The sequence below is a fragment of the Cnephaeus nilssonii genome (assembly GCF_951640355.1).
Source record: "Cnephaeus nilssonii genome assembly, chromosome: 9".
Taxonomy (NCBI): Eukaryota; Metazoa; Chordata; class Mammalia; order Chiroptera; family Vespertilionidae; genus Cnephaeus; species Cnephaeus nilssonii.
Window position 1 is genome coordinate 92,147,036 of NC_137080.1, and position 25,982 is coordinate 92,173,017.

At 58.2% G+C, this 25,982-nt stretch overlaps 1 protein-coding gene across 8 annotated transcripts in view; it reads right to left on the reverse strand.

Moving 5' to 3' along the window:
• SCUBE3 (signal peptide, CUB domain and EGF like domain containing 3) overlaps positions 1-23,211 on the reverse strand; it is a 36,160-nt gene extending 12,949 nt beyond the window's left edge. For 2 of the 8 annotated variants that reach the window (XM_079781003.1, XM_079780999.1), the window contains exons 1-8: positions 22,676-23,211; positions 10,165-10,287; positions 9,074-9,199; positions 6,377-6,511; positions 5,378-5,503; positions 5,071-5,187; positions 3,079-3,126; positions 1,059-1,175 (exon numbers count right to left, since the gene is read on the reverse strand). In XM_079781003.1, coding sequence (XP_079637129.1) covers positions 1,059-1,175; positions 3,079-3,126; positions 5,071-5,187; positions 5,378-5,503; positions 6,377-6,511; positions 9,074-9,199; positions 10,165-10,287; positions 22,676-22,760 — 877 coding nt within the window. In that variant the 5' untranslated portion in view covers positions 22,761-23,211. Of the gene's footprint in view, positions 1-1,058; positions 1,176-3,078; positions 3,127-3,160; positions 3,825-5,070; positions 5,188-5,377; positions 5,504-6,376; positions 6,512-9,073; positions 9,200-10,164; positions 10,288-22,675 lie in introns of those variants that run through there. The other 6 variants (XM_079781000.1, XM_079781006.1, XM_079781002.1 and 3 more) reach the window with 6 other exon arrangements.
• Between the last annotated feature and the right edge of the window lie 2,771 nt (positions 23,212-25,982).

Below are 25,982 nucleotides of genomic sequence, written 5' to 3' on the forward strand. Positions count from 1 at the left end.
ATCTGGAGAGACTCAGGCCTGAGGCAGCTTTCAGCACTAGGAAGGGGGGGCGGGGGCGGGGTGAGCAGCTTCCTTCCTGAGGTCAAGTTCCCCAAGCTGGTGGCAGACAGGACCCAGGCTACGCACCCCTCCTTGGGGGAGGGGCAGCCCTCCACTTCACTCTCAGCATACCTGTCAACAGTCCTTCCCAGCAGGAAACCTCTCAACTCTGGCTGTCTGACCTGCTGCCCAGCCCTCCCCAGTCCTCTGGGCCAGCTGTTGGCCAAAAGACACAAAGAATGAGCCCAGACCTCCTTCCAGTCCTCACTCCTGTGACCGGGGAACAAGCCCTGATGAATCACTGTTTTCAGCATGGCTACCCTGCACTCCCCAACCTCCCCGTAGACCTGGCTCATTAAAGGGGAGGAAGTAGATGCACAGTGTGGGAGAGCATACCATAATAACAGCTAACACAAAGTGTTTATCATTTGTCAGGCCTGTTCTAAGTACTTTATAATTTATAACTCCTTTAATTCTTACAACATTCTGCAAGCGCCCTCATTGTGGTGAAACTCAGGCACAGAGATACAAGTTACTTGCCCAGGATCACAGAGCGAAGCCGAGGCAGAGCTGGGATCTGAACCCAGGGGCCAGGCTCCAGCATCAGTGCTCCCACCCAACCAGTACAGCCTTTTCACAGGGAAGGTCTTGCCCATGTGGGATAAGAGGGTATGAAACATACTTCATGCACACACAGGCTCAAATATCCTCCTAGACCCAGGGACAAATGTAAATGGCATGTTCATTAGCCGAGAGGGTTAAGGATCTATAGGGGACAGGAATCAAAGGAGGGAAATCAAGGTCGTGTAGGGCAGGGGACACTAAGGGACTGGCTGGACTTCTGTGCCCCTTGAACAGAGATGGGAAAGGTGGACAGCAGACAAGCCTTAGTTATGACCTCAGTTCTTTAGCATCAGGATAGCCTCCAGGGGTGCAGGAGGTTTGGTCCCATAACAGGTACCCCCTCAGTCCCCACCTCAGCCCCTTCCCCTTCGTGCCTGTCCTCTGAAACCCCGTACCTTTGCAGGTCTTCCTGTCTGGCTGCAGCATGAAGCCCACCGGGCAGCTGCAGTGGACACCTGTCGCTGCGTCGTGGCACTTACTGTCGCAGCCCCCGTTGTTGACAGCACAGGTCTCTGTTTAGGAGGGAGGCCAGGGATGGTAACAGGTTATCAGCCTGGAGGAACCCCAAACTCTTGGGTAACGGAGAGCACAGAGGCCCGAGGGCAGAGGGGAGGCCTCGGCCGCCTCCCTGTGCTTTACAAGGAGCAGTAAGCGGAGGCTCCCAGCCCCCAGCCCCTCACAGTGCAGCCAAGCAGTCCACGTCCCTGCCCCCTACTTGATTGAAACAAGGTGGACAGCAGTGAGGCAGGTACAAGCCAGAGCTGTCAGGCAGGAATGTGCTGAGGGGTGGAGGAGGCAGAGAGGGAGGGTGCAAGGAGGGTGGGAGCAGTCGCTACCAGGGAATAAGAAGGGGCAGACAGGAGTTCCCTCCTCGTTCCACTGACTACCTCTTTGGTGGGTGGGAGGTCATGGTGGGATAATCCTGGGAAGAGTGAGCCTGGTGATTCCTAAGACAGCTGATGGCCACCGATTCATCTCTCCCTGCCTCCCTGCCCAGCTGTTTTAAGAACAATTCCAGTTCAAGGGCTGACGGCTGGTCCTCAGAAGAGACGGCAGTCACTTCCCAGCCCCTTCGAGGCTACCCCCAGCTCCTCCCGAGCCCTCCTTCTAGTACCGGGTGGAGATGAGCGGACTGTTCTGTTCTGCTTTCCTGATGCGGAGGGGAGCGGAGGGGGCAAAGCAGCAGAATCAGAGGAGGAAGGGCGTAGGAAGGCAGGTCAGAGTTACAGAACCTCAGCGCTGTCTCTTCTGTCACCCCCGCTTGGCTGGTAAGTTCCCTTTGCTGAGAGGTTGGAGTAGGGATGTGTGGATGGGTCACTTGCCCTATTTTCTGAATTCAGAGCAGGAGAAAAACAGGTTTAACAGCTGAGGAGTGTCAGTGAGGCAGGAAAAAACCATCAGCTCAAATAATGCAAGGCCCTGCACAGGGGCTGTGGAGAGGTGTGGGCCATCCTCTGGGGGCAGGGGGGGGGGGTCGGGGTCTAGATTCTCCCAACAGAGAGACAAAATCCCAAGGCCTCTGCGAGGGAAGAGAGGAGTGGTTCTCAGAGTCAGGAACTGAATGAGAAAGGCACCAGAGAGTACTATCGCCTTGAATCTTTGACTCCTAAAACTTCGGCCCAACCCTTGTCACTGAGGAGGCCAGCAAGGCTGGGGCACTAGAAGGCCACCTGCCTGTGGGGCCCTGGTCACGCCTGGTCCTTCAATGCGCAGGTTTGGGGCAGCCACAGTGGGTTCTCCTGTGTAGCTCTCCCGCCTTCGTCTCTCCTGGGGTTTCCCAAGGTCATGGGAGGAACCTGGGCGGGAACCTGATTCAGACTCCAAGCCCAGCCATTCCCCCAAGAATGCTCTTAGCATAAGAAGAGGTGCCCCAAGCCGAGAGCAGTGAGAGGGGAACAGAGATCCTGTGCGAGTCAAGGCAGACTCGGCAGAGCCAGAACTCAAACTCAGGTCTGTCTGCACTCAGAGGCCATGATCTACACCACATGGAGGGCGCGGTGATGCGCGATGCTGGGGCCGTAGCTACAGTGGGCACGGAGCCCCGGAGGGTGGCACAGTGGACACGGTGGCTGAGATGGAGCTGCTGGGTCTTCAGCTGTGCAGAAGGCAGAGAAAGGGAGGGCGGATGGCTGGGCAGGGTGAGGTGTTAGAAGGTGGGGAGGGAGAAGGTGGGAGGAGGGGCAGGAGAAAAGGAGTGATAGGGTCAGACAAAGCCAGCATGAAGGCTCCTGGGCCAGCTCCTGGGGACTCAGAGGACACTCAGAGGGCCCGTTACCAGGCTGCCAGGGGAGCCCTGCTGGCAGGCTGGAGCAGCCAGGCCGGGCCCAGAGGGCATGCGGTTAGTGGGAGCCCCAGCGGGTTAGCCTTTCCCCTAGCAAGCCAGTGAGAGCAAGCGGAGAGAGCAGACATATTTACCATTAGAAACGGCCTGGGGGGGGACGTGCTGCTCTAGCCGCCTTTCCCCTGTTTGACATTGTAAAAAAGCTGTTTAGATGCTGGGCAGGAGCCACTGTGGCCCACCGAGCCCCGGCCCCTCCCCACCTCCCCCACCCGGCAGGCCCAAACCACTGTCCCCATATGATGAGCCTGAGACTCTAAACGTCACTCCCCAGCCTTGTCCTGCCTGGTGTCCAAAGGAAGCTGGGCTCCCACCAAAGGACTGATGGGGAAGTCTCAGAGAGGGGCAGTCACGGGCCCAGTAACACAGCGTGCCGAAGGCAGAGCTGGGGCCCAACCTCGTCTTACCAGCTGCCAGGTCCCAAAGGATGCCCACCCTCTGCTCAACTACACTGCCCTCGTCTCCCCAGCAAATCTGAGTGTCCTGACGGCCCCGAACAATGAAGCCCCCGCCTGCCAGGGAGGGGAGAGAATGAGGTCAGGGCAAGGTCAGTAAGGTCTCCTGGAGACGAGGGTGAGGATCGTGGAAAGAACGTGGCTGTGGGCTCTAGAACAGCCTTGTGTGCTCTCTTCTGCCGCACTTGGCCGTGGCCTAGAAGGCAGAATGGGTCTTGCATTAGGGAAGAGCTCAAGCTTAATAGGGCATTTCCAAAAGCAGCCGTGCCCAGGACCATGTGCTGAGGGACCCACCCTCACATCGGCCGCGCTCCGTCCTGAGGCATGCAGCTTTCCCGTGGGGACCGCATGCAGTTTCTCCTGCGAGACTGGGGGGAGGGGGAGTGTCGGGCAGGGGGTGGGGGAGGTTTGGAAAGCAGAATTAGATTTATGGGGGAGAAATGAAAGGAGTTGGTACGATCAGCCTGGAGAAGGCAACAGGAAGACCCCAAAGGTTCCGGGGTCTTTGAAGAGTTAGTTCCGAGGAAACACGGAGCAGGTGAGGTTTACGTAGAGAACTTTCGAGCCCTGGGTGCCAGTCTCTGGAGCAGGTGCTGCGGGAGGCCTTTCAGAGCATCATCTGCTCCCGTTCTTGTGCTGGGGAAAGGCGGCGCTGTCTGCAGAGACCGGTGGTCTCTGGAGTGAGATGGGGGCAGCCTGTTCGTAGCTGACTGTCATGACTGATAGACAGAGGGCTGCGTGCACGCTTCCCGTCCCCAGCATGTTGTAGCCTGCGCGGTGATCTCTACCCAGGAATACTGTGCCCGCAGGCCGACTCGCCCCTGCCTGGCCAGCTCCTTCCTTCCACTCCCACTTCTCCATCACCTCTCAGCACCCTGAGAGCACATAGTAATTGGCCTTCACGAAAGACCTAAAGACTAGGGGAGTCGGAGTTAGACTCATCCATGGTACCTGAAGATGCGTGAAGTAAGGCCTAGGAATTCAGGAAAAGGGATCCGGGCGTTAAGAAGGCCCCAAAGCAGGGCAAGAGGATGGAAGGCTGGCACTGGAGAAGTGAGAGGCCGGGGCAGAGCCTAGAGGGAGTCCCACTGGAATGTGGTAGAGAGAGAAGAAGTGGGGGAGCAGAGGGGAGAAAGGCTACAGAGGGAGAGACCCTGGAGTCAGGAAACCCCACCGTCAATTCAGAGCTGGGTGTTCGGGAAGAGCACTCTGTCCCCTCAGCTCCAGTGGGGACAGTGGCTGTGACAGCGCCCGTCTGACACTGGGCAGCAGTGCCTCTGGTCAGGCCTAATCCTGCACCGCCCGCTCTCCTCCCCTCTCAGCCACAACCCTGGGCAGCACGTGCCTCTGCTAACAATTCCCAGGTTGGCAACACTTTATCCTGGATGAAGAGGGTGGTGAGGCTCCCGGCGGGGTGCAGCGGAACCAACGGGTGGGGAGGAGGAGAGGGCGGGTGAGACCTGTCTCTCGACCTGGCACTGTCCGGGTCTTCAACTCACCAGCCCTCCTGCGCCCAGCACTTGGGCTCCATGTGCTCCCCACTCCCCTGGTTCCCACGGACCCTTCCCCTCCCCCCATCACAGGTGGACTGAGTTCTCCACGGGCCTCACCCACCGATGCATGTCTTCCCGTCGGTGTGGAGCACAAACTTGACATGGCAGCCGCAGCGGGGACCCTGCTCTGTGTCATCGCACGTGTGCTGACAGCCACCGTTACCATAGTTGCACGTCACTGTGCAGAGAGGGCAGGAGGCCTGTCAGCTTGCTTCTCCCTGGGTACCACAGTTCTCCAGAGCTCAGTCACTTGGCCTTCCTGTCGGGCTGCCTCTCCCCTGCTCCCTTTCCCTCCCACCTCCTGCTGCTGAGCCCCCCCCCCCCCCTCACTGTCTCCCCTTCTCCCACTGCCATCCCAGGGATCTCACGTTTACAGTCACGCTGGTTCTTGGTGAGCTCGAAGCCAGGGCGGCATTCACAGGCAATACCCCCTTTGGGTGTCTCCCGGCAAATGTGAGCACAGCCATGGTTCTTGTTCATGCAGTTCATTCCTTCTAAAACGGAAGAGGAGCAGGGTGAATGCTCTGTACTTCCGGATGCCAAGAGGAAGAGGAACGAGAAGGAATAACTGGGGCCCAGGAAATTGGGAGAATTCCACCAAGACTGCAAGACGGAGAGGAGACGGAGCTCAGAGCCATTCTGATTGGCGTACAGGCATTACACCCAACCTCCAGGAAACCTGCATGATCACCTCTCCTTCCAACCAAAAGCTAGTGTCTGCTTGTTGCCCAGCACTGTGCCAGGTACTGGGTGGATTTAGGAAGGACCCGCACATAAGGTAAATATAGGACATGTATATTTTATGTCCTCAAAGAGCGTACAGTCAAACTGGGAAGAAGATAAGTAACTGTGGGTGGAGTAACTGGATAACTCCTACATGATTCTATTCAACGAATATCTAAGCTCCCACTACATGCAGGGCAGTTTATTGGGTTCTGGGGATACAAAGATGAATTAGACACAGTCCCTGCCCTCAGAAATGTCACAGTCTAACCGGGAGAGAGCCCCAGAAACAGACAACACATACCCACTATTCCTGCCTGACCCTCCCAAGGAACGCGGCATCGGTGAGGCCCTCTCATAACAGCAGCTTAGAGCTCAGCCATCTGCCATTAATTAGGAGCAAGATGCACCGGGCTCTGGACATAGAGGACACCCCACACTGGCCCCAACTCCAAAGGAATTCCCCGATTTTGCTTTAAGACAGAGTCTATCTGCAGAGCCTTAGGATGGGGGTCAGTTGAGGGACAGAGAAGGAGCTAGTGGAGCTGAGAGGAGGGGGAGACCTAGGGGGTACTGAGGAAAGCTCCCACGCGGATGGAGAGGCGAGCGCAGGGAGCGGGGCTCCGCCCCGGCCAAGGGCTGACCTTCGGGCCGCTGGATGCAGGTGTGCTGGTTGTCGCTGAGGAAGAAGCCTTCCCGGCAGTGGCACTCGTAGCTGCCCATCATGTTGACACAGCTCTGCTGACAGCCCCCGTTGCCCTCGGCACACTCGTCCACATCTGTGCAGGGGAGCGTCTGGTGAGCGGTGGGGTGCAGCCACCGAGGGGTGGGCGCGGTCTTAAGAGTCCGGCACACACACCTCCCCCTCCTCCCCAGTCCAACACCCAGCCGCAGGCCAGGCAGTTCTCACCGCTCAGCTCCTGCTCCGCTCCTGAAGAGGCCGCCCTAAGAGGGCAGAGCTGGGGAGCGAGCACGTGGGGAGGGACCTGTGAACATGGCTCACTTAGGTGAAGAGCCTCTTGGAACTGAGTCTGAGGGCAGAAGAGATGAGGAAAGAGGCAGAGAAGAGGAACAGAGATGAAGATACAGTGGAGGTTGGACGGGGCGAGGACCTGGGGCAGCTGGTGGCGATGAGAGCCAGGGAATCAGAGAACCGGGGACAGGGCTCCGTGTGCAGGGAGAGCTGTGGCCATGGTGCCGAGGTGGGTGAGGCAGGGTGGGGAAGGCAGTGGCCTCAACTCCTTGCGGAGCAGGGACCATATCTGTGGACAGGCCACGCCCGGTCCTTCCTCCCCTCCCCCCATGCCTGGGCTTGCTGCCATATTCCCTAGCCTTTCTCCTATTTTGGTTTAACAAAACAAAGTCTGGAGCTTGGCAGCGAGGGGGGGAGGGGAGGCGGCAGGAGCTGCCAGGCCACACCCTAATCACCACCACAAATCACCACCCCCAGATCTGAGCATCACGCTCATCCCAGGTCCCCCCACTTCAATGCCTCTACTCTGTCTCTATGCTCCCTACTTGACCTCCCAAGTCCAGTTTTCCTTGGCCCAGGAGGCATGAGGGAGATTGGCTCCCACAAGTAGCAGTTGGGATCTGGGCTCCTGAGGGGTTCTCTGCCCTCTCTCCATCCTCTCTGTTGAGCCTCAAAACCCTGTCCTCTCCCCTCTGGCCAAGGGCCATGGGGCCCGGATCCAGCAGGCTCCTGCCTGAGATGCACTTGTTAGGAAAGCCAAGGAGGGGTACTTTCCTCTGCCTTGTCCCTGTCCCTGCCCCTCTGTCGCTACACCGTGACTTCTCCCACCCCTGTCTTCCCGCTCTTGCCCCATCCTACATTCCATCCTTTGCAGCAGTCACCAACCGGTGGTCCCTGGACCACTGGTGGTCCACGAGGTCCGAAAGGTTGGCAACCGCTGCTTCTTTGTTCCCTTCTACTCCAATCTTTGCTACTCTGGCCAATTCTTTCCTCCAATTCTCAGTGGAGAGACCGAAGCCACCCAGGGCCTGGATGACGTACTCGGGGTTCCCCTAAAGCCAAAGGTAAGATTGAGACTTAGAGCCCCAACCCTAGAGTTAGTGTTAGACAGACCGTTGCTCTCCCTGGCCCCTTCCCTACCTACTCATTCCCTTATCTTCTGGTTGATTTTATAAGGAAACAAGACGATAGAATCGGGGCCTAGAGAGGTCAAAGGCAACCCAAGAGCTCAGACGCTGATGTTCACAGTCCTGTAGGCAAGTCCCTGCCCTGGTCCCAGCGTCGCAGCTCCTCTTTCCGAAGGAGTTCCCGGGGGCCTCACAGGGGGCTGGGCAGACAAGGGAGGCCCTGCTCTGGTAACCACAGTGGTGAGAGGTGGCCAGGCCTGCGGGGAAGGGCCCAGCAGGAATCGGGGCTTCGAGGCCTGGTTGGGAGTGGAAACCTCGAAGCCTGGTCCAGGGATGGAATGTGACTGGGTTTGAAGGCAGCTCTGTAGTCAGGAGGCTCTCCTAGGCCAAGGGACCTGAGATAATTCCTCAAATAATCCTGCTTTTCTGGGCATCATTCCTGTGGCTTCTCTTCCTTTCCTGGTCTGTTCTTCCAGGCCCCTGTGTCTGTTATGGCCCCAGAGAGAGAATTTGGGGAAGGACCCCTGGGCCAGTATCACATCTTTCTATGCTGTGGGACTCAGTTTTCCTACCTGGGGGAGAATCTGACACGGTGCCGGTAAATGACAGAAACCAACGTTGAGTTTAGTTACTTAGAGATTCTCCTCTTTCTGATCCAGCTCCCGGGACAAGGAGGTCAGGTCAGACTGAGGCCTCAGAGGCGAGGAGAGGGCGCCTGGAGATGTCAGGCGCCTGGAGATGTCAGAGGGCGCTGGGAGAAGACCCGCCCTTCGCGGCAGAGGCTCCCCAGGGCGCAGGGGAGCAGCAGCAGCGTCGACGACGTCCTGCGTATGGAGCACCCGCCCTGCGCCAAGGACTGTCCAGGGCTCCTGACACATGTTCGCTCATGGGGTCTCACGGAGCCCTTTGAGCAGCTGAGGCTCCCAGAGACGGACTCTGCCCAAGGCCACCCTAGTGAGCAGCAGGGCCAGGATCTGTCTGCAGCCAAATCACCTCCCACACGCCCCCACGGGCTACGCCCACTACTGTCCTCGCTGGCCCTGCCCTCTCCTCTGCTGTGCTCACCCAGCGCAGGACTAGTTCAACCCCAGTGCCAGTCTCAAAGGGGAGACGGACCTTGTTCTCTATTTTGCAGCTGTTTTCGGTCACTTTCCTCGCCTTGTCTGGGAAATGGGAAATGCTGAAACACCGCCTTCCCCACAAGACTCCCCTCCCCTCCCACACCCCTCTCCCTTGCTCACCCAGACAGTTGTGTCCATCATGTGCCAGGTGGAATCCGTCGTAGCAGGTGCATCGATAATTGCCAGGGATGTTGACACAGTCGTGCACACAGCCTGCATTATCCTCGCGCTCGCACTCGTCCACATCTGCGGGCAAAGAGGAGCTAGGCCGCTGGACCCACCTGCGTGCCCCCACTCTCCAGCCCTGGCTCAGCCCTGTGGTGGTCAACCACCTTGTCTGTGTGCGTGTGTGTGTGTGTGTGCGTGTGTGTGTGTGTGTGTGCATGTGTGTGTGTGTGTCTGTGTGCGTGTGTGTGTGCACGCGCTTACAGTTACTTTCATAGCCTACAAACCATTTTGCATTTTGCTATTTTCATCTAAAGTCAAACATTTTCTCATATTTCCGCCCAGCCTTTCTAGTTACCAATGTACGTGGGTGCAGAATATTCCATCGTGTCGCTACATCATAATTAGTTTTTTCTCTGTTGTTAGAGTCCTCCCATTTACTTCACTATCATAAATACTGCATCAAAGAATATCTTCTCTTGTATGTTATTTCTCTGAATTCCCTTTGAAGAAGTTCCTAGGAGTAAAATTCCTGGGCCAAAGGGTATAAATGCCTTTGGGGTTCCTCTAGGGACGACACAATCACTTTTCAAATTATATTGTCACCAGGAAGTAAGAGTGCACCTGCCCCTGAAGCCTCATCAGCACCGAGGGTCGCACTGACGCAGCAGGCGGCTTCCTCTGCTCCGCCCTCCCGAGGGGGCTGGTTTCCAGGAGGAACCCCGTCTGTCCTCATGCTTTGTGGTGTAGGGGCCTGAAGATGGAGGCTCCAATGTCAGGGACCCTCGGGCCTTAGTCCCGTGATTCTGACCCCCTACACAGCCCTGTGTGTCTGGCTGTGAACTAGCCTATACGGAGCCTTTGTGCAAATTAGAAAAGGGCGCTCTCTCTGGGAAGAAACAGCTCCGCCCCTCCCTGCCTCCATCAGCCCCCCCCCCCCCCCCGCCCCAGGCCAGTGGGATCGCAGGCCTTAGAGTCACGCAGTGCAGCCCCCGGGCAGGGCAGCGGCACTGCTCTCCCCGCTGCGGGCGCCCTCCCAGCCTCACCTTTGCAGTGTTTACCGTCGCCTGTGTAGCCAGACTTGCAGATGCACTTGTATGACCGTGGGGTGTTCTGGCAGATAGCATCAATGTGGCAGCTGTCGGTCCCCTCCACACACTCATCCACATCTGGCAGGGCAGAGGGTGTGCATGAGGCCCCCTGCTGATGCCTCCCAAAGGCAAACCCCCCTTTCCTCCAAAAGAGAGGCAGTGACTCCTCCCGAAGCAGGTGCCCTCCCACCCCCCTCTGATTTCACAGTGGCCCGACTCTGTGATGCCAGGAATTCAGAAGAAAACCCACTTCCCTCAAAAATACTTAATCCACAATGACAGCTAGAATTCCATCATTTGAAACACTCCTCTTCGATTTGAAAACAAACAAGAACCCTTGGACTGGGCAGCACACTTAACTTGACTAGAAATACTCCGCCTAGTGTGCGTTAGGAGCAGGCTTCGGGGGAGGGGGAGCGGAAGGGCAGGTAGGCAGGGACCTCTGGGAAGGGGCAGGGTCCAGGCCATTGGTAATTAAAGGGGAAGCCAGGGGGACGGAGCACCTGAGAAACCCTCACTTGCCTCATGATTCTACCTGCAACCAGGCCTGCTTCCACTTGCCCACTATGGCGCCAGGAATCCTTCAAGGAGAGAACTCCATCCTGGAAGATTTCCCTCGGCCCCGGTGCTGTCCAAGCCGTAGGGACCGGAAGCTGGCCGGGCTGGCACCAACACCTGAAACCTGACTCTCCGCTGACCCAGGCAGGCCCATCCCTCCCACCATCTCACCGCAGCGCTCCCTCTCCTGACCCTCTGACACGAGGTGCCACTCACAAAGCTATGCTAAGGGGGAGGCACCTGAGATCCAGCAAAAAGAGGATGGTTCAGAAAGGACAGGAAGGATCATTTGTCCCCTTTTGGCAAATGACCGCCGCTCCTGGGGCAATGTTTCGGTGCGCCTAAAGCTGAACTGAGAAAGGGGCAAGGGTTTCATTCAGTCAAAACTGCTCTGCAGCTTGGAGATGACTCCGCCCACCCAAAAGGAGATGGAGGAGAAACGCAGGGCAGGATGTGGCTGAGCGCCACAAGGCATCAGAGAGGAGGCTGGTCCTCAACCCTGGCTGCACACGAGTCCACTCCCCCAGGAGACGCCCGAGCACCCCCACCCCTGGATTCTGGCCAACTGGCCCGGGCTGGGGCCTGGCTCTCAGCTTTTCCTGAAGCTCCAGGTGAATCTAGTCTGCAGCCAGGCTAGAGCCGTGGTCGGCAAACCGCGGCTCGCGAGCCACATGCGGCTCTTTGGCCCCTTGAGTGTGGCTCTTCCACAAAATACCACGGCCTGGGCGAGTCTATTTTGAAGAAGTGGCGTTAGAAGAAGTTTAAGTTTAAAAGATTTGGCTCTCAAAAGAAATTTAAATCGTTGTACTGTTGATATTTGGCTCTGTTGGCTAATGAGTTTGCCGACCACTGGGCTAGAGAATCTGCTAAAGGGACGATCGGAGGAAGAAGGGACTACTTCTGGCTGTAATTGGGAAACCAAGTAAAAATATATATAAAAGACTATAAAGAACTATAACTTCCAAGTGCGATCCGTGGACCACAATTGCCTGGCTTTTGTTAAAAATGCAGGTTCTCAGCTTTATTACTTAACTATTTGAACCCAAATCCTTACGATGCTTAATATATTTTTCACTGAATGGATGAACACGTGAACCAGCAATAACTCCAATTTACAGACACTCGTGAGTCCTAGCTTCCCACAGCTGGCTGTCCTCTGCTTTCATATTTCAAGAAGCACTGAGGGGCAGGACTGAGGCTTCCTGGAGCTAAGAAGAGAAGCAAAATGTGGAAGAGCCCCAAGCCCTGCCCCACATCTCCTGGGCTTCTCGTCAGCTCCACTCTCCACCCTCCAACTCTCTTCCAGTCCTGTGCGCAGTGCCCTTCTGCGGGCGTCAGTCCCAGACTCAAGTCCAGCTCTACCACTCCAGGGAGGTTTCTCATCCTCTTATTTCTTCCCCCTTAAATGGGGGTGACAGTACCTCCTCATGAGAGCTGTGAACGCTTGGTAATTTGTGTCTGGTCAATAGCAGGTCCCCTGAGCTGACGGGAAGGATTAAATCACTGTTCAGACAACAGGTGCTCAAGGACCATGCTGCGTGAGGTGTTAGAGGCACAGGCGGCTGTTCACATTAAATTAACTTAAATTCAGTTCCTCGGTGGCTCTAGCCACAGGCCCAGTTCCCAGCAGCCGCCGTGGCTCATGGCTGCCCGAGTGGACAGCACAGGCACGGCGTTCCCAACACCCGGCCTGCTCTAGCTCTGGGTCAGGGATTCCCCTGGGCCTGCGTGGGCCACAGACACTCCCCAAGGAGTGGGGCTCCAGCTGAGTTTTGGAGATGGGGTAAATGTCAGCAGGAGAGGAAATACCACGTGTGGGTAAATTGTGAAGAAAAACAAGGCGCCCAGAATGGGCGCACATTTACACATACCAACTAATTCCAAATGCTGAGTGGCTTAGGACTAAGTTTTATCTGTTCTTGTTGGGTCCCTGCAGGAGGGGGGCTGGATGATCCCCTCCTTCCCTGTGGTAACCCCCTGAGTCTTAGAGGCGGGCAGGGGCATCGGACAATCCCCGTGACGGAGAACCAGCCTGTCCACCCGCTGGGAGCTCTCTCCATCTGCCCCCTGGCCCGCAGGGTGACGGGGAGCCCCTTCTGTAGGCCCTGGCGGGGGCACACGCCTGTCCCGCACCAGCTGGTGCTCCAGTAAGGTCTGCATCCGGCCGCTGGGCTCCCAGCCCTTTCCTTTGCCTCCAAGTCAGTGCTCAGTCCCAGAGTGGACCCCGCTGCTGCTGCACGGCCCGGGCCCCTGCAAAGCCTCCGGACTCTCCCGGAAGCCGGGCTTCGCCCGCAGTCGGACCCGCAGCCTCGTCTCCTGCTCACAATGCCAACCGCTCTCCAGCAGCCTTTCTGCCCGGAAGACATCTCCTTATTCCCGCTGCAGCTAGCAGCTAGCCGTTCCCCTCTCCCCACACACCTCATTCTTCACAACTGAGGTGCCCCCTCTCTTCCAGCCACACTGTGCCCAGCTCCCCAAATCCAGCTCAAACTGTCTCCCCAAAAGCCCTTCCTGCCGAGTTCCTAGTCCGGGGGACTCAGTGGGCCTCAGCTCACTCAAGGCTATTGCTGCCCTGCTCGGCTAAGGCTTTAGTTAATTTTAATTTTTTTTGCTAAGGCTTTAAAGCCCTCTCGTGTGGCATGTCCCACTTTTCACACTTGGCTGGTCACTCACTGAGGCAGGGACCCTTCAACGATTTGGACGGAACCTTTAAAAGCAGAGCGGGCCTAAGCCAGAGCTCGGAAACAGGGCCCCGAAGTATTCCCAGGTCTCGTCCTCTGCCAGCTCACTCTCTCAGAGCTCCCCCCACACCTGCCCACCCACAGCGTGTCCGAACGGGACCCATCCACACCCCCGCGAGCGGTGGCGTAGCCTGCGCCCAGGGTGCAGGGGCTTCCTAGCTGGCCCAACAGTGCAGGCTGCTGGCACCGACTGCGGTAGCCAGCGGCTCTCAGCACTGGCCGCACGGGGCTCCGGGGCCCTCCGTGTGACTGTCCAGGCACTCTCCGCCACCAGCTGGCCAGGTCTCCAGGGGGAAGCTGGGCTGCTGTCTACCTTCCTTTCCCCAACGCGGGTGATGTGAGGAGACTTTGCTCAGGCTGGGAGGAGACGGGGCAGCGAAGGACTGTGTTTGAGAAAAGGGCTCTGGAGTGGCACTGTGTCAGGTCCAGTGCCCGTGCCATGGCGGCGTGGTCCCGGGCCGGCCTCTGAACTCCCCTGCTGCCTCCTCTGGAAATGGGGATCAAAGTAACAGCCCCTCGCCCTGGCCGGCGGCTCTGTTGGTTGGAGCGTTGCCCCGTACACCAGAAGGCTGTGGGCTTGATCCCTGGCCGGGGTGTGTACAGGAGGCAAGCGATCGATGTCTCTCTCTCTCTCTCTCTCTCTCTCTCAAACAACAACATCATGGGTGAGGGATAATAATAATAACAATAGCACCTCCTCATGGGGCTGCCATGAGCATCAAATGAATTCATGCTTACCGGGCACCTCGCACTGCAGGGCAGGCATACAGTGAGTGGCTCCGTGAAGGGTCACTCTGTTTGGTCCTTCTCTCCAACTTTCTCCCAGTTTCCTTTGTGAACCCCTCTCCACCCCGCGCCCCCTTACCAAAGCCCCATTTCAGGCCTGGTGTGGGGGAACGCAGCACCCCTCTCCGCCCGCGGGGGAACTGCTCAGAGGAGGCTGACGCGGGTGAGGCCCGCTGGGAACCAACAAGCTGCCTCCCGTGGCTCTTTGTGAAGCTATGTCTTTGTGTCCTTACCCCACACAGGCCCTGGGCGGGCTCAGAGCTGACCTGGGGGGCGTGGCGGCTGCAGACGGCGCCGAGGGGCCAGGACCTCCCTGCCTTACCCTCTCCTGACACAAATGCGTCACCGTCACCCCGTTTCTTCTGGATTTGCTTCAGTGCCTAGCAGAGCACTCCCAAAGCTCTGCTCAACAGCAGGAGGAGGGATGGGATGCGGGGGGGGGAGGGGGTTATGAGGGCTGGAGCGCAGACCAGAAAGGTGGGTTAAGACAACACGCAGTCCTAAGACTCGCCTCTGAGAACGGGAGGTGCCCTCCACGGGAAGCAGGACGGCGTCGGGGAAACACGTCAGCACGGCCACCTTTCCCCAGGCCCAGCTCAGGCCCAGCGGCCGAGGGACAGGAGCAGGAACGCAGGCGGCAGACAAGCAGACCCCACGCACCTGCAGTCACCTCAGGAGCTGCCTCACCCCTCCCAGCGCCGCGTGGTGAGGGGCAGATCTGCTGGGCCCGGCGGAAGCTCCAAAGCGGCCTGCCTGGCGTCCTGGTGCGCCCGCACGGCTGACATCCTTCTGCCCCAGCCAGTGAGCCTGGGACCCGCCTACGCCACTCCTCTAGTTTCCTCTCCTTCGGTGCCTCCAGGTCCCACCCATCCCTGAGGACCAGATGGGGGAGGGGGGCTGCGCTGGACGCCACCTGTGGCTGCCCCGCCTTCTCGGATCTATTACTCCTCTTAACTCCTACGGCTTTTACTGTAGGTTCTCTGACCACTTAACCAGCCACTGTCCTGTGAGCCCTCTTATAGGCTACCTCGTGCCCTTATTTAACCTCTAGTTCACGTGTCCTATCTCCCTACTGAAGCTGTACGCTCCCCAAGACCAGGGCTTCTGAGTCTTTGAAACGTACAGAGCAGCGGAAGAGGTGAGCGTATTCATTCAGCGGTTACTGAGCGTTCGCCGGATGCCAAGCCCTGTGCTCGGGCCTGGCGTTCAGCAGTGAACAAGGCAGCTCATATATTGAAGGCACTTAGTATATATTTGTTAAATGGATGGATGGACGGGTAGATGGGTGGGGAGACAGGTGGGTGGGTGAGGGGATGAGGGCCACATTTGTGGCATCCTCTCTGTTCTAGGTTACCGCAGGGAAAAAGCTCGCTCTTTGCTCTCCTGTGTCCCCACAACTGTTCTGGATGGAGGGCAGTCCCAGGAAGTTTAGTCTTAATTTAAGGAAAGCGAGACAGGAAACTCAGAGAAGGTAAGATACCTGCTAAAGGCATCCATCGGGTGCTGCTGAAGCCAGCAGAGACTGGGACCAGTGGCTCTAGGGCAGGATTCCTAGGGACTGCTGTAGAATCATAGGGTTCCAGGGTCTTCAAATGACTGGCTGCTCGGGCATCTCCTCAGAGCATCCCTGTCAGGTAGATGTCCCACCCTCGGTGACAGGGCACCGGGGGCCCTGCTGCTCCTGGCCGGCTCCCGCGTCCACTCCTCCCGGCCGCCTCCCCCGTCTGCGTAGCACCCAAAACAGAAGCAGCCCGGCTTCGCGTGACACCTGCCTGCCTGTGCGCACATCTGCTCTACCTCCACATCCAAAGGGCAACTAGGGAAGCGGGCGGAGCCTGGCCTCCCTCTCCGGCTCCTCAATGCGCCTTCCCCATTTGGAGTGGCTGAGACTCGGTTACCTCAGCTGGAGCCTGGACAGGGCCCAGGCAGGGAAGAGGGGGCCTGGAGACTCCAGGAACCACATAGGCGACCCGAAGGAGAGGAGACAGAGTACTTTCTTCTTTTTAAAATAGTACCCATCCCTCTTTTTTTTTTTTAATGTTTTTATTGATTTCGGGGAGAGAGAAAGAGAAGGATAGAAACATCAACGATGAGAGAGAATCACTGATCGGCTGCCTCCTGCACGCCCCCCACTGGGGATCGAGCCCAAGACCTGAGCATGTGCCCTTGACTGGAATTGAACCTGGGACACTTCAGTCCGCAGGCCGACGCTCTATCCACTGAGCCACACCAGCCAGGGCAGTACTCTTCCCTCTGACACAAGCAGTGGGCGCCTGGTGGTTGGAAGGGAGTGGGCTGAGCCCGAGCCTCAGCACCCATCATCCCGATGCCTTTCTCGTTGAGGTCCGACCTTATCCCTAACCCAGGTCCTCGCCCATTTGAATGTACCTTTAAATGGACAAGAATGTTCTCCCTTCCAGTGTGAGCTAAACCAGCAACCTTGTCAGAGCCTGGAGAGGACTGGAGGGTGGGGTACTGGAGGTGGGGGGGAGAACAGGGCACGGAGAGGGGGCAGGCAGTGGGCAGTGGGCTGAGGCAGGATCCAGTTTCATGATGATCAGTTTACCTCTCTACACCGATGGGAGCAACATACTATAAAGAACGATGAGGTCAGAGGATGTGTAGTTCCATTAAGTGCACAGTTCTCCCTCGGGGGTTGTTTTATTTGGTCCTCAAACGGTCCTGCCTGTCATGCAGATGAGGAACAGGCCCAGAGAGGGAAGGAGGGGAAAGAGCAAATAGCGAATGCTCCCTGCCCAGTGCTCCCCACACACCCTGTGAACACCGGAGGGAGGGACCCAGGCCTTCATTGCCGTGCCTCCTCCCACCCACCTCAGCACTTAGTCCAGGGTGAAGCCAGCAGCCAACGCATGGTAGGAAATCGGCAGCGGGCATGCAGCTGCCCGGGCTGCGGGCATGGGCGGCGGGGAGAAGGGCAGGGCTGGGTGGTGCGGGGAGGAGGGCGGTGCACGCGGTGGTGCAGAGTTGCAGGGACGAAGGGTGGGCAGTGCGGCAGGGGGCAGGTGTCTCCTGCCCTTGGATCCACTATGCTGGGCCAAGCAGCTGGTTAGAAACAAAAACAAACACCAGGGATACAGGTTCCTGCTGTTAACAGCTTCAAACCGCCAGAGGAAAACTCCAAATAAATATAATTAGAAACTTGTAAAAACGTCCTCTCTGTAAACCTGCTCCCCAGGGTCTACCCTCTAGGCACCCCCTTCTCCCACCCCACCCCCATGTCCACGTATGCTGGCACTCCACCCTCACCCAGGGATTCCGAAAACCTCGTTCCTTATTCTGGATTTTCTGCCCAGGTCTCTCCCCAGCTTGTCACCGTCAGTGACCAGATGCCAGCAGCCCCTGGCCTGGGACTCAGACACCCAGCCCCCAGCTCTCTAGGGCTATGGTTACAGCCACAGCGAAACCGTGGGTACGAGAGAGAGCCGCAGCCCCTGGACGCTATCATCCCGCATGCGGCGCCGATCGAAGCGGCCAATGGCAACACACAGAGTGCCTCGGTCTGGAGAGGGAGCCGCATGGCGGAGCAGAAGGCAGAGGGCTAGTCTGAGAGGGGGATCGAGGCCCGAGAGCAGGGCCGGCCTGGGCCGCACCCAGGTGCTCAGCTCCCAGAACACAAACACTTGAGCTCCACTCGATGGGCTGTGGATGCACACACATCCACACAGAACCGCTTGTGCTGCAGAGCCTGGCGCCGGGGGGAAGGCCCCGCGCTCGGGGAGCAGTAGCTATCGGGAAGCCGAGGCCCGGGCATGGGGTGCGGGAAGAAAGGAAGAGGAGCTAAGCGACCGCTCGGGCAGGGCCCAGGATGAGAGGCCTGAGATGCGGCCAGAAGCCCGGGAGGCGGGCTGCGGGGCGAGGCTTGCGAAGGTGTCTTCCGCCTTCAGAGGACGGTTTCGATAGGTGCAGGGTCTCAGAGCTGAAGGGGGCCCTACTCTAGGCCATTTTACCGGTGATTTCCTCAGAAGCCTCGATCCTTAGGCTCTGCATCTGTGTAAAGCCCTGGCGCCAGACTCCCACCCGTGCCACTTCGGGCTGGCAGTACGTGGGCACAGGAGGAGGAGAGGGCCAGTCTGGTGACAGAGGGGCTGCTGGGGAGAGGCTGAGGGCTATGCCCCCCCCCTTAGCCAGGGGACTAGCTCCTCTCTCCCGCAAACATCCCCGGATGGGCAGCGGATCGCTGTTCCCCGAAGACCAGCAGGCTGTTTCCAGACCGTCGTAGAGCTGAGCTGAAGCCGTCCCCACGCCTGGGCCTCTCGCGGGCACTGCCAGCCTCACAGCGGCTCTGCAGTTCCAGCCCCGACAGGGACTCTTTCTTACACGTGGTCATGTGCTAGGGGTACAGGACATCAAAGCAGGCCCGCACCCCGACACGCGGGGACCAGTACCGGGCAGGACTGGGGGGCTCAGGCAGCAACTCTTCCACCGCAGCTTCTCAAGAGGGGCCACAACCATCGGTGCCTTCCCCCGCCCCGTCCCGGCACCGGACCGAGCCGTTCCACTTCTTCACTCTTCCAACGAAAACAAATACACATTGCCCCGCTCCTTTTTCCTCTCACAGGAGCCACACACACACACACACACACACACACACACACACACACGCACACACACAGACACATGCACACACAGGCATACACACACGCACACAGGCACATGCACACACACATAGGTGTGCACACACGGGCATGCACGCGCGCGCACACACACACACACACACACACACACACACACCCAGTGAACGCACACTTCACCTCGCATTCCCAAACTCACACCCAGGGCCGGCTCCTTTTACAACAGGTCCCAGCCGCTCACATCTCAAACCGGTTCTCATGCTCTCAGATTCCTGAAGGTTTCAGAAAATAATCTCATTTAGGGGTTGCTGATAACTTTCTTCTTTCTCTGCCTGTAGAACTTCTGGCTCCTGTGTCTTCTAGTCCCCTCTCTCATTCCACCCTGGAGAGACTCAGGGAGATGAGGGGTAAGAATTGGAAAAGTTCTCCAACCCCACCCCCCACGGGACATGTCACTGAGAGAGGAGAGGTCAAAGGGATTCCTGAGGAATTTCTAAGCAGTCCAGCCCTCTCTACCCTCTGGAAAAGGTGGGGTGGGGGGGCTGGATTGAAGATCAGGCTCCAAGAGCGGGGACTGACTCTCTTCCCAGTGGCCTGGATGGGGCACGGGCATTAGCCGGCTGCCCATGGGGCCACCCTCGCCCGCTGACACGGTTATGGTTTTCATTTCATATTTTGGAGGGAGGGGCTCGGAGGAACAGTCCCCTCACTGTAAGAGCTGGCCACAGGAGCCCAGGGAAGCGGGAGGAGAGGAAACAGCCACATTAAAGAGGAAGAAAGGGGTGGGGGGAGAAAGAGAGACACACACACCCAGACAGAGACCCGGGAGACGCGCCGAGACAGAGAGACACTGTTTGCCGCCCGATGAACGCTCTCAGCCCCAGGGATGGCGTTACTTGGAAACTCTAAATACACGACTTTATCAAAATTCTGTCCCTTATGCGGAGAGAAAACAGCCAGGTAAACTAGGCGGCCAGGCCGGCTCTCCCTCCGAGCCCCTCCTGGGGACACATTTTCCCCGAGGCCAGGAGACCTTTCATTCAGCTGTAACCTGAGCCCTACACCAGGATTAGGCCTTTTTAACCACTGCTGCACACCCCCCCCCAAAAAAAAAGCAAATTAATGCTTTTAAGTTAACAATTATCTTGGTTATCCAGTCTGTCTACTTTAAAATACTCAGACAGGCACTTGAAAAACACTCAAAACCATGTACCCTTATGCTCACTCACCCCAGTCCCACAGCTTACCCACCACGCATCCACACACAGTCTCAGCAACACGGAAACATCCCTATTCACATGTAACAAGTCACAGTTCACACAGACCCCAGCGGTGTTACCTGTGGGCGATCCTGATGAACCGCACACACACACTCACCTGCACACTCGGCTCCCTTCCCTGCCCTCGCCTCTTCCCCACTCCACACCATTTTGGTTCCCCCGACCCCACCCACCTCTGGAGAAAAGGGACAGAGATGCAGATATCCCTAGAGGTATAGTAACTGTACAAGATACGTGCCAAGGATATTTGTATTTTGAAGACCTGCTAGAGCTCTGTTTAAAAGGATGTGGCATTAAAGGCACGCTCTGTGGAACTGGTGAGACCTAGCAGATGTATTTGGGAGCCAGGGACGTCCACAGCACATGACCACTTGTAAGGCTGCCCTGCCCGGTCAGTGCTTGTCCCTCCTGCAGCCCTGGCCTGCAGATTCAGGTCTAGCGACATCCCTCTAACTCACCAAAGCTGCTGTTTGGAAATCTCTGGAAAACTAGGTTGATAAATTTCCTGAATAGCAGGGTCAAAGGTAGCCGGAATGACAGGCTTTGATTCTATGCTCAGCCAGACTCAGGGATCAGTGGGAAGGAAGATGCAAAGCGAACTAGAGCCCAGTTGGAGCAAGTGTGGCCGGAGTGTGAGATAAGCAGTGAACAAAACCCTGTGTAAGTTCCTTGAGGGCAGGGGCCTCCGCTTCCGCTGCATTCCTCCTCCTTCCCCCCCCCCCCCCCCCGCCCCGCACCCAGCAGGGTGTCCCAGGAAAGAGTGAGCCTGAGAGTGCCTTGGAGGGATTCTGGGTCCTCCTGCCCCTGAATGATGGGCTGATCTCCCAGGCCTGAAAGCCTTGGCTTGATGGCACCTGTCCCTTTTAGGAGTCTCCATCTGCCCCAGGAACCCCCTTGAATGAATATACTGCTTGCTCTCCTCCCCCCCCGGCCCCCCCCCCTTCTTACTCGGCCACTACAGACACTGGCTCCAACTTGAAAGAGGCCCTTATCTTGTCTCTAGATTACCGCATGAAATCTGTTCCTTCCTTCAGACTAAACTCCCTAGCTAATTCCATGTTATGAGTAAGTCAGCACGCACTACAAAAGCCAGCTTTGTTTATGAAAACACAAGCAAATCCACGGTGGGAGAGGGGCTGCTCCCCGGCCGGGGGTGGCCGTGGGAGTGGGTGTCTGGAACCAGGAGGGGAACAGAAGCAGTTTGGGGTTGGAAGGGCTGGGGGTGGGGTCTGGTATGTGACAGCTGAGGGTCTCTTTGAGTTTTGGTTCTGCTAAAGGACGTGCTGGAGGAGAAAGGGGTAGCTGAGGAGGCAGTGTTTGGGGAGAAGAGGATAGCACTGATGTAGCATCTTCCTTTTAGCGGAGAGGGAGCCCGTCCAGTACAAAGAGCCGCTTAAGAACCAAGCGCTCAGGCTCCCGGACACAGAGACCCGACGGCCGGAGAGTCAGGCTTCCCCAGCTCCCAAGTTCAACTTTCCCTTCTGGCCCGGCCACCTCCACTCCCCAGCTTGGTCTCAGGAGTCCTCGGGATAACAGGCAGAAGAATCCTGTCCTCCTGGGCAAAGCCTTGCCAGGAGGCGTTCTCTTTTTGCACATATAAACCCCTTCCTGGGTGAGACACGATGGGGAGGGATGCAGGAGGTCAAGGGGGAGGGGAGGCTGTCCGCAAGAGAACTGCCGTCCACCAGCCCGGTTTCTGGTTTCTGCCAGCCCAGCCTGGGGACTGGCCCAGCAGTGAGCCTGGGGTCCGGGGTGGGGGCGGGAGGGCCTCCCTGTCGCTCTCTTTAATTCCTAGAGGGATCTGTCAGAGCTCCCCAGCCTGGAATTTTACTTTGTTATTTTAATGCAATTCTGACCTGGATTCAAATGGAATTGGAAACCCGAGGCCTTAATAAATAAATATTATGATAAGAAATGAAAGCCATGCAAGATGCGAGATTTCCCCTCAAAGAGGCAGCAACTCAACATTCTTGCCCAGTATCAGTCACAGAACTTCTCTTCTCTTCTTCAGCCCCCTGCCATCCAGTGAGAGAGGACCTGCCTTTTCCATAAAAGATCCTAGTCTGCTTTAACATCTTCCTACTGATAAGACAGCTACTTCAAAAGTTCTGTCTCACTTTGCAGGAGGACTGGGGGCGAGGGGGAGAAGCCCATGGCACGGCTGAAAAGTTTGCCTTCTCATCTCTCCAGGCACTGAGAGGAGACTCTGTCTCAGACTTCTGGAGGACAGAGGTTTCGAAGATGCTGGGGTGACAGTGAAATAGGCAGAGTTCGGAGGTGCGTGATCACGGCTGCCCAGGACTCCCCAAACTTCTCACTCACTCGTGCCACCCCTGGCTCTTCTAGCCTTTCGCCTGGGGCGCAGCGCCCAGAGGTCAGGTCCCCCCTGGGGGGGAGGGGGGTGCACCGAGCGGGTCCTGACAGCAGCACGCTTCCCAGCACCTGCCCTGCCCTCGGGAAATCGCGCCCCCGCCCTCGGGCCCCGCAGCCCAGCGCCCTCCTTCCTTACCTTGCACGGCTCTGCTGTGCTGGGCGGCGCGGGCGTGGACCAGCAGGACGAGCAGGCAGAGCCCGGGCAGGCGCCGCGAGCCCATGCTGGCGCTCCCCGGGCCGGGCGGCCGGGGCCGGGCGCGCAGCTCCGAGGGCGGAAGCGGGCCGGGCCCCCGCGCTCCGGAGGGGGAGGGGAGGGGCGCCCCTCCGGGGCCCCGGCCGGGGGCTGCGGGCGCGGGGCGCGGGGCGGCACCCGGGCCGGAGGCTCCGGACACTGCCGGCTTCTCCCGACCCGACGCCGGGAAGAGCGAGGCGGAGAGCGCGACGAGGCTGGGGGCGCCCGAGCCGCGGACGGAGGGAACCCCCGCCCTCCCAGCGGTGGTGCTGGCGGCGGCGGCGGCGGGGTTGCTCCGTATAATCCCACCCAATTTCCAGCGTCGCCCGGAGAGAGCTGCAGCCCGAGAGAGCGCAGAGCCCGGGCGAGGGACCTGAGAAAGGGGAGGGGAAACGCCGCGCCAGAAACACGCCCTTTCTGCCTCTTTCTTCCTCTCTCGCTCTTTCCCCGTCTCTCCGGCTCCGTCTCTTTTTCTTCGCCTTTCTCCTCCTCCTCCTCTCTCTCCTCCTCTCCTCGCTCCTTTTCGTTTTCTTCCTCCTCCCCCTCCTCCTCCTCCACCACCACCTCCTTTTTCGTGCCCTTTTTTTCTTTCAAATGGGGCCTCGGCGCGGCGGCCGCTCCCCCCGTGCGCCGGGCGCGGCCCCCTCCCCAGCTGCCGGGCCGCAGCCTGCAGGAATTTACAATCCGGGCTGGGGGAGCGGGCCCGGTCTCCATGGAGACGGCTTCCCCGGGAGCAGGGAGGTCAGGCGCAGACCGCGCACAATCAATGGATCAATGCAAACCCCGCTCGGCTCCAGACCAAACAGCACCCGGCTCCGGCTCGTCCTCTCTCCCCGCGGGAAGAGTGGGGGCTCAGGGTGCGCCCCCGCGCTCGCACGCGATGAGGGCCGTGCGACGCAGGTTTGCACGCACACCTCCACGAGGAGACAAAGAGCGAGGGGTGTCGGGGAGACCGGGGCGGGCAGGATCGCACGGGCGCCCGGGCATGTCCGCAGACACGGGGGACACAGCCACATAGGACCTTGAAAAACGGAACAGCTCGAAAACGGGCCGATTTATGCCCTCCCAACTCCACCACGCGCCTCATCCCCAGGACTCAGTTCCCATTTGTGGTGCTGAATCCACTTTAATTGAGGGTTTAATTGAAGAAAGCAGCCTTCCCCCAGCTAAACCTGCCAGCTCCAGGGCCAACTCCTTTGCAGTGAAGGCCTTGAAGGTAGCCCACTGAGCCACCCTACCCGAATAGACCTGGGCTCACATGTAAAACATCCTAATGTGCTCAGCGCAGGGGCAAAAGCTAACCCACAGAGATCTGCCTAATGTGTGTGATGCAAACAGAGATTGTCCAGCGCTCCTCCAGACCTGCCCTGGAGGCTTCAAGCCGTGGTCCCGATTGGACTTTGGGTGTAGGCACACGGTGCAGTATACACATCTTGGAGCATGGAGACCTATATGTTCAGGCTGACCAGTGTCACCCCAATCAATTAAAAAAAGAAGGGATGTGGTCCTGACCAGCCCATTAACCCTTTACCCCTCCAACGGCAGGGGCAGCTGAGGAAAGAGAAATGAGATTTTAAAAAATAGGGCAAAGTATGCCGAAGGAGCAGTGTCCCGGAACCGTGCCCACCGCCCCCTGACACACTCACAGCGCTGCAGCCCCTCGCCTTCCACTGAGGAGCGAGGAGAGACCTCTTGAACGGTGGGGAGGGCTTTCTTGGACCATGGGCTTCAGACTGACTGAGTCGTCAGAAAATTATGTTTCGGAGCCAACTGGGCCCCATCTAACCCCCTTAGAGCCCCCGGGGCAGCAGGAAGGGACAACAACAGGATCTCCCTGAACATAACTCAGTTCTCAGACCTTTGACACTGGCAGCCCACATCTGCTGGGTGACAGGCGGCTTTGTCAAAGGTCTCCTTAGCCCCGGGGAGAACGGAGCCCTTTCTTCCCCAGGGATGGAGAGGGCCGGGGGAGGAGGGAAACAGGCGCCAGCATCTGGGTTTCCTGTCCCCGCTCTATCCTGGGCGAAGATTACTTTTGGGCGAGTCGCATCTCACTGGGCCGCAGTGTCCTCATAGAAAACAGGACGGATGAGCTCAGTGGTGGCCAGGAGACGGTGCCCTGAGGAAGCCGGGGCAGGAGGCCTGGGGACCTCCCTACCTGGGGAGCAAGGTGGTGGTTGGGATGGGAGCACACAGATCATGGGGATGGTGTGGAGGCCACAGAAATGTTGGGTCAGATGACCTCCAAGGTCCCTCCAGCCCTGGCGTTCCAGGACTTCCCTCCTTCATTCCATTGGCAAACCCCTCCCCTTGCAGCAGCTTCGCCTGCTGCCACCAATTATGTGTAGGGCTGGAGGGCAAGTGCAAACTTGCCATCCTCTCTGCCCAAACAAGAGAGTGATTTTTAAGAGAAAAAAAGAAAGAATTGTAGGTTGCCGGATGATGCCTGATCTATAGGGGGGAAGGGGGAGGGCCGAGGAGCGCCCAGGGGAGGGGAAGGGAGAGTGCACTGTGCCTTGCTTTGGACACTGTGAGCTTCTCCAGGTCCCTAGGGAGGAGGGCGCCAGCCACCCTGTGAGACAGGTGTTGGGCACAGAGGATTCTGTACGGGCAGATCAATAGGTTATCTCAGACCTTCTCTCCAGTTCAGGGTGACGTCCTGGTCCTCTGAATGTGGACATTGTCCTGGCGGGGGAGGGGGGCCTGGGTGGGCTATCCCACCTCAGCCCCTGTGTCTCCGGGAGACTTGGCGTCTTCCTCTCCTCTCCCCCTTTTTTGCCGGCTTTTCCTGTTTCCTCTGCTCCTCTTGCACCAGGTGGGCTTCCTCAGCATCTGGGCAGAAAAGGCAGCTCCTGCCTGCTCCCGCCGTCCAGGCTGGTTCCAGCCACTGCCAGCCCTTCCGAGGGCTGGACGGGAGCAGGGGCGGGCGCGTGTCCCCGGGGCACAGCGAATCGGGTTGCTGGTCACGTTGCCCTCTGCACCGTCCGCTTCTGCAGGGACTCCCCACGGGATCGTGCCTCAGGAAGGCGACAAGGAAGGGACAATGACATGGCTCTTGCAAACGGTACTGCAGAGCAGCAACCGACCAACCCTCACGGCAGGGGCACAGTGTCCCCGGGTTCTCTGGCCTTCCACCCACACTCACCTCTCGGGCTGCAGTGTGCTCTTGGGCCTCACTTTCCTTCAGGGATACTTCTGACATTCATTCCAT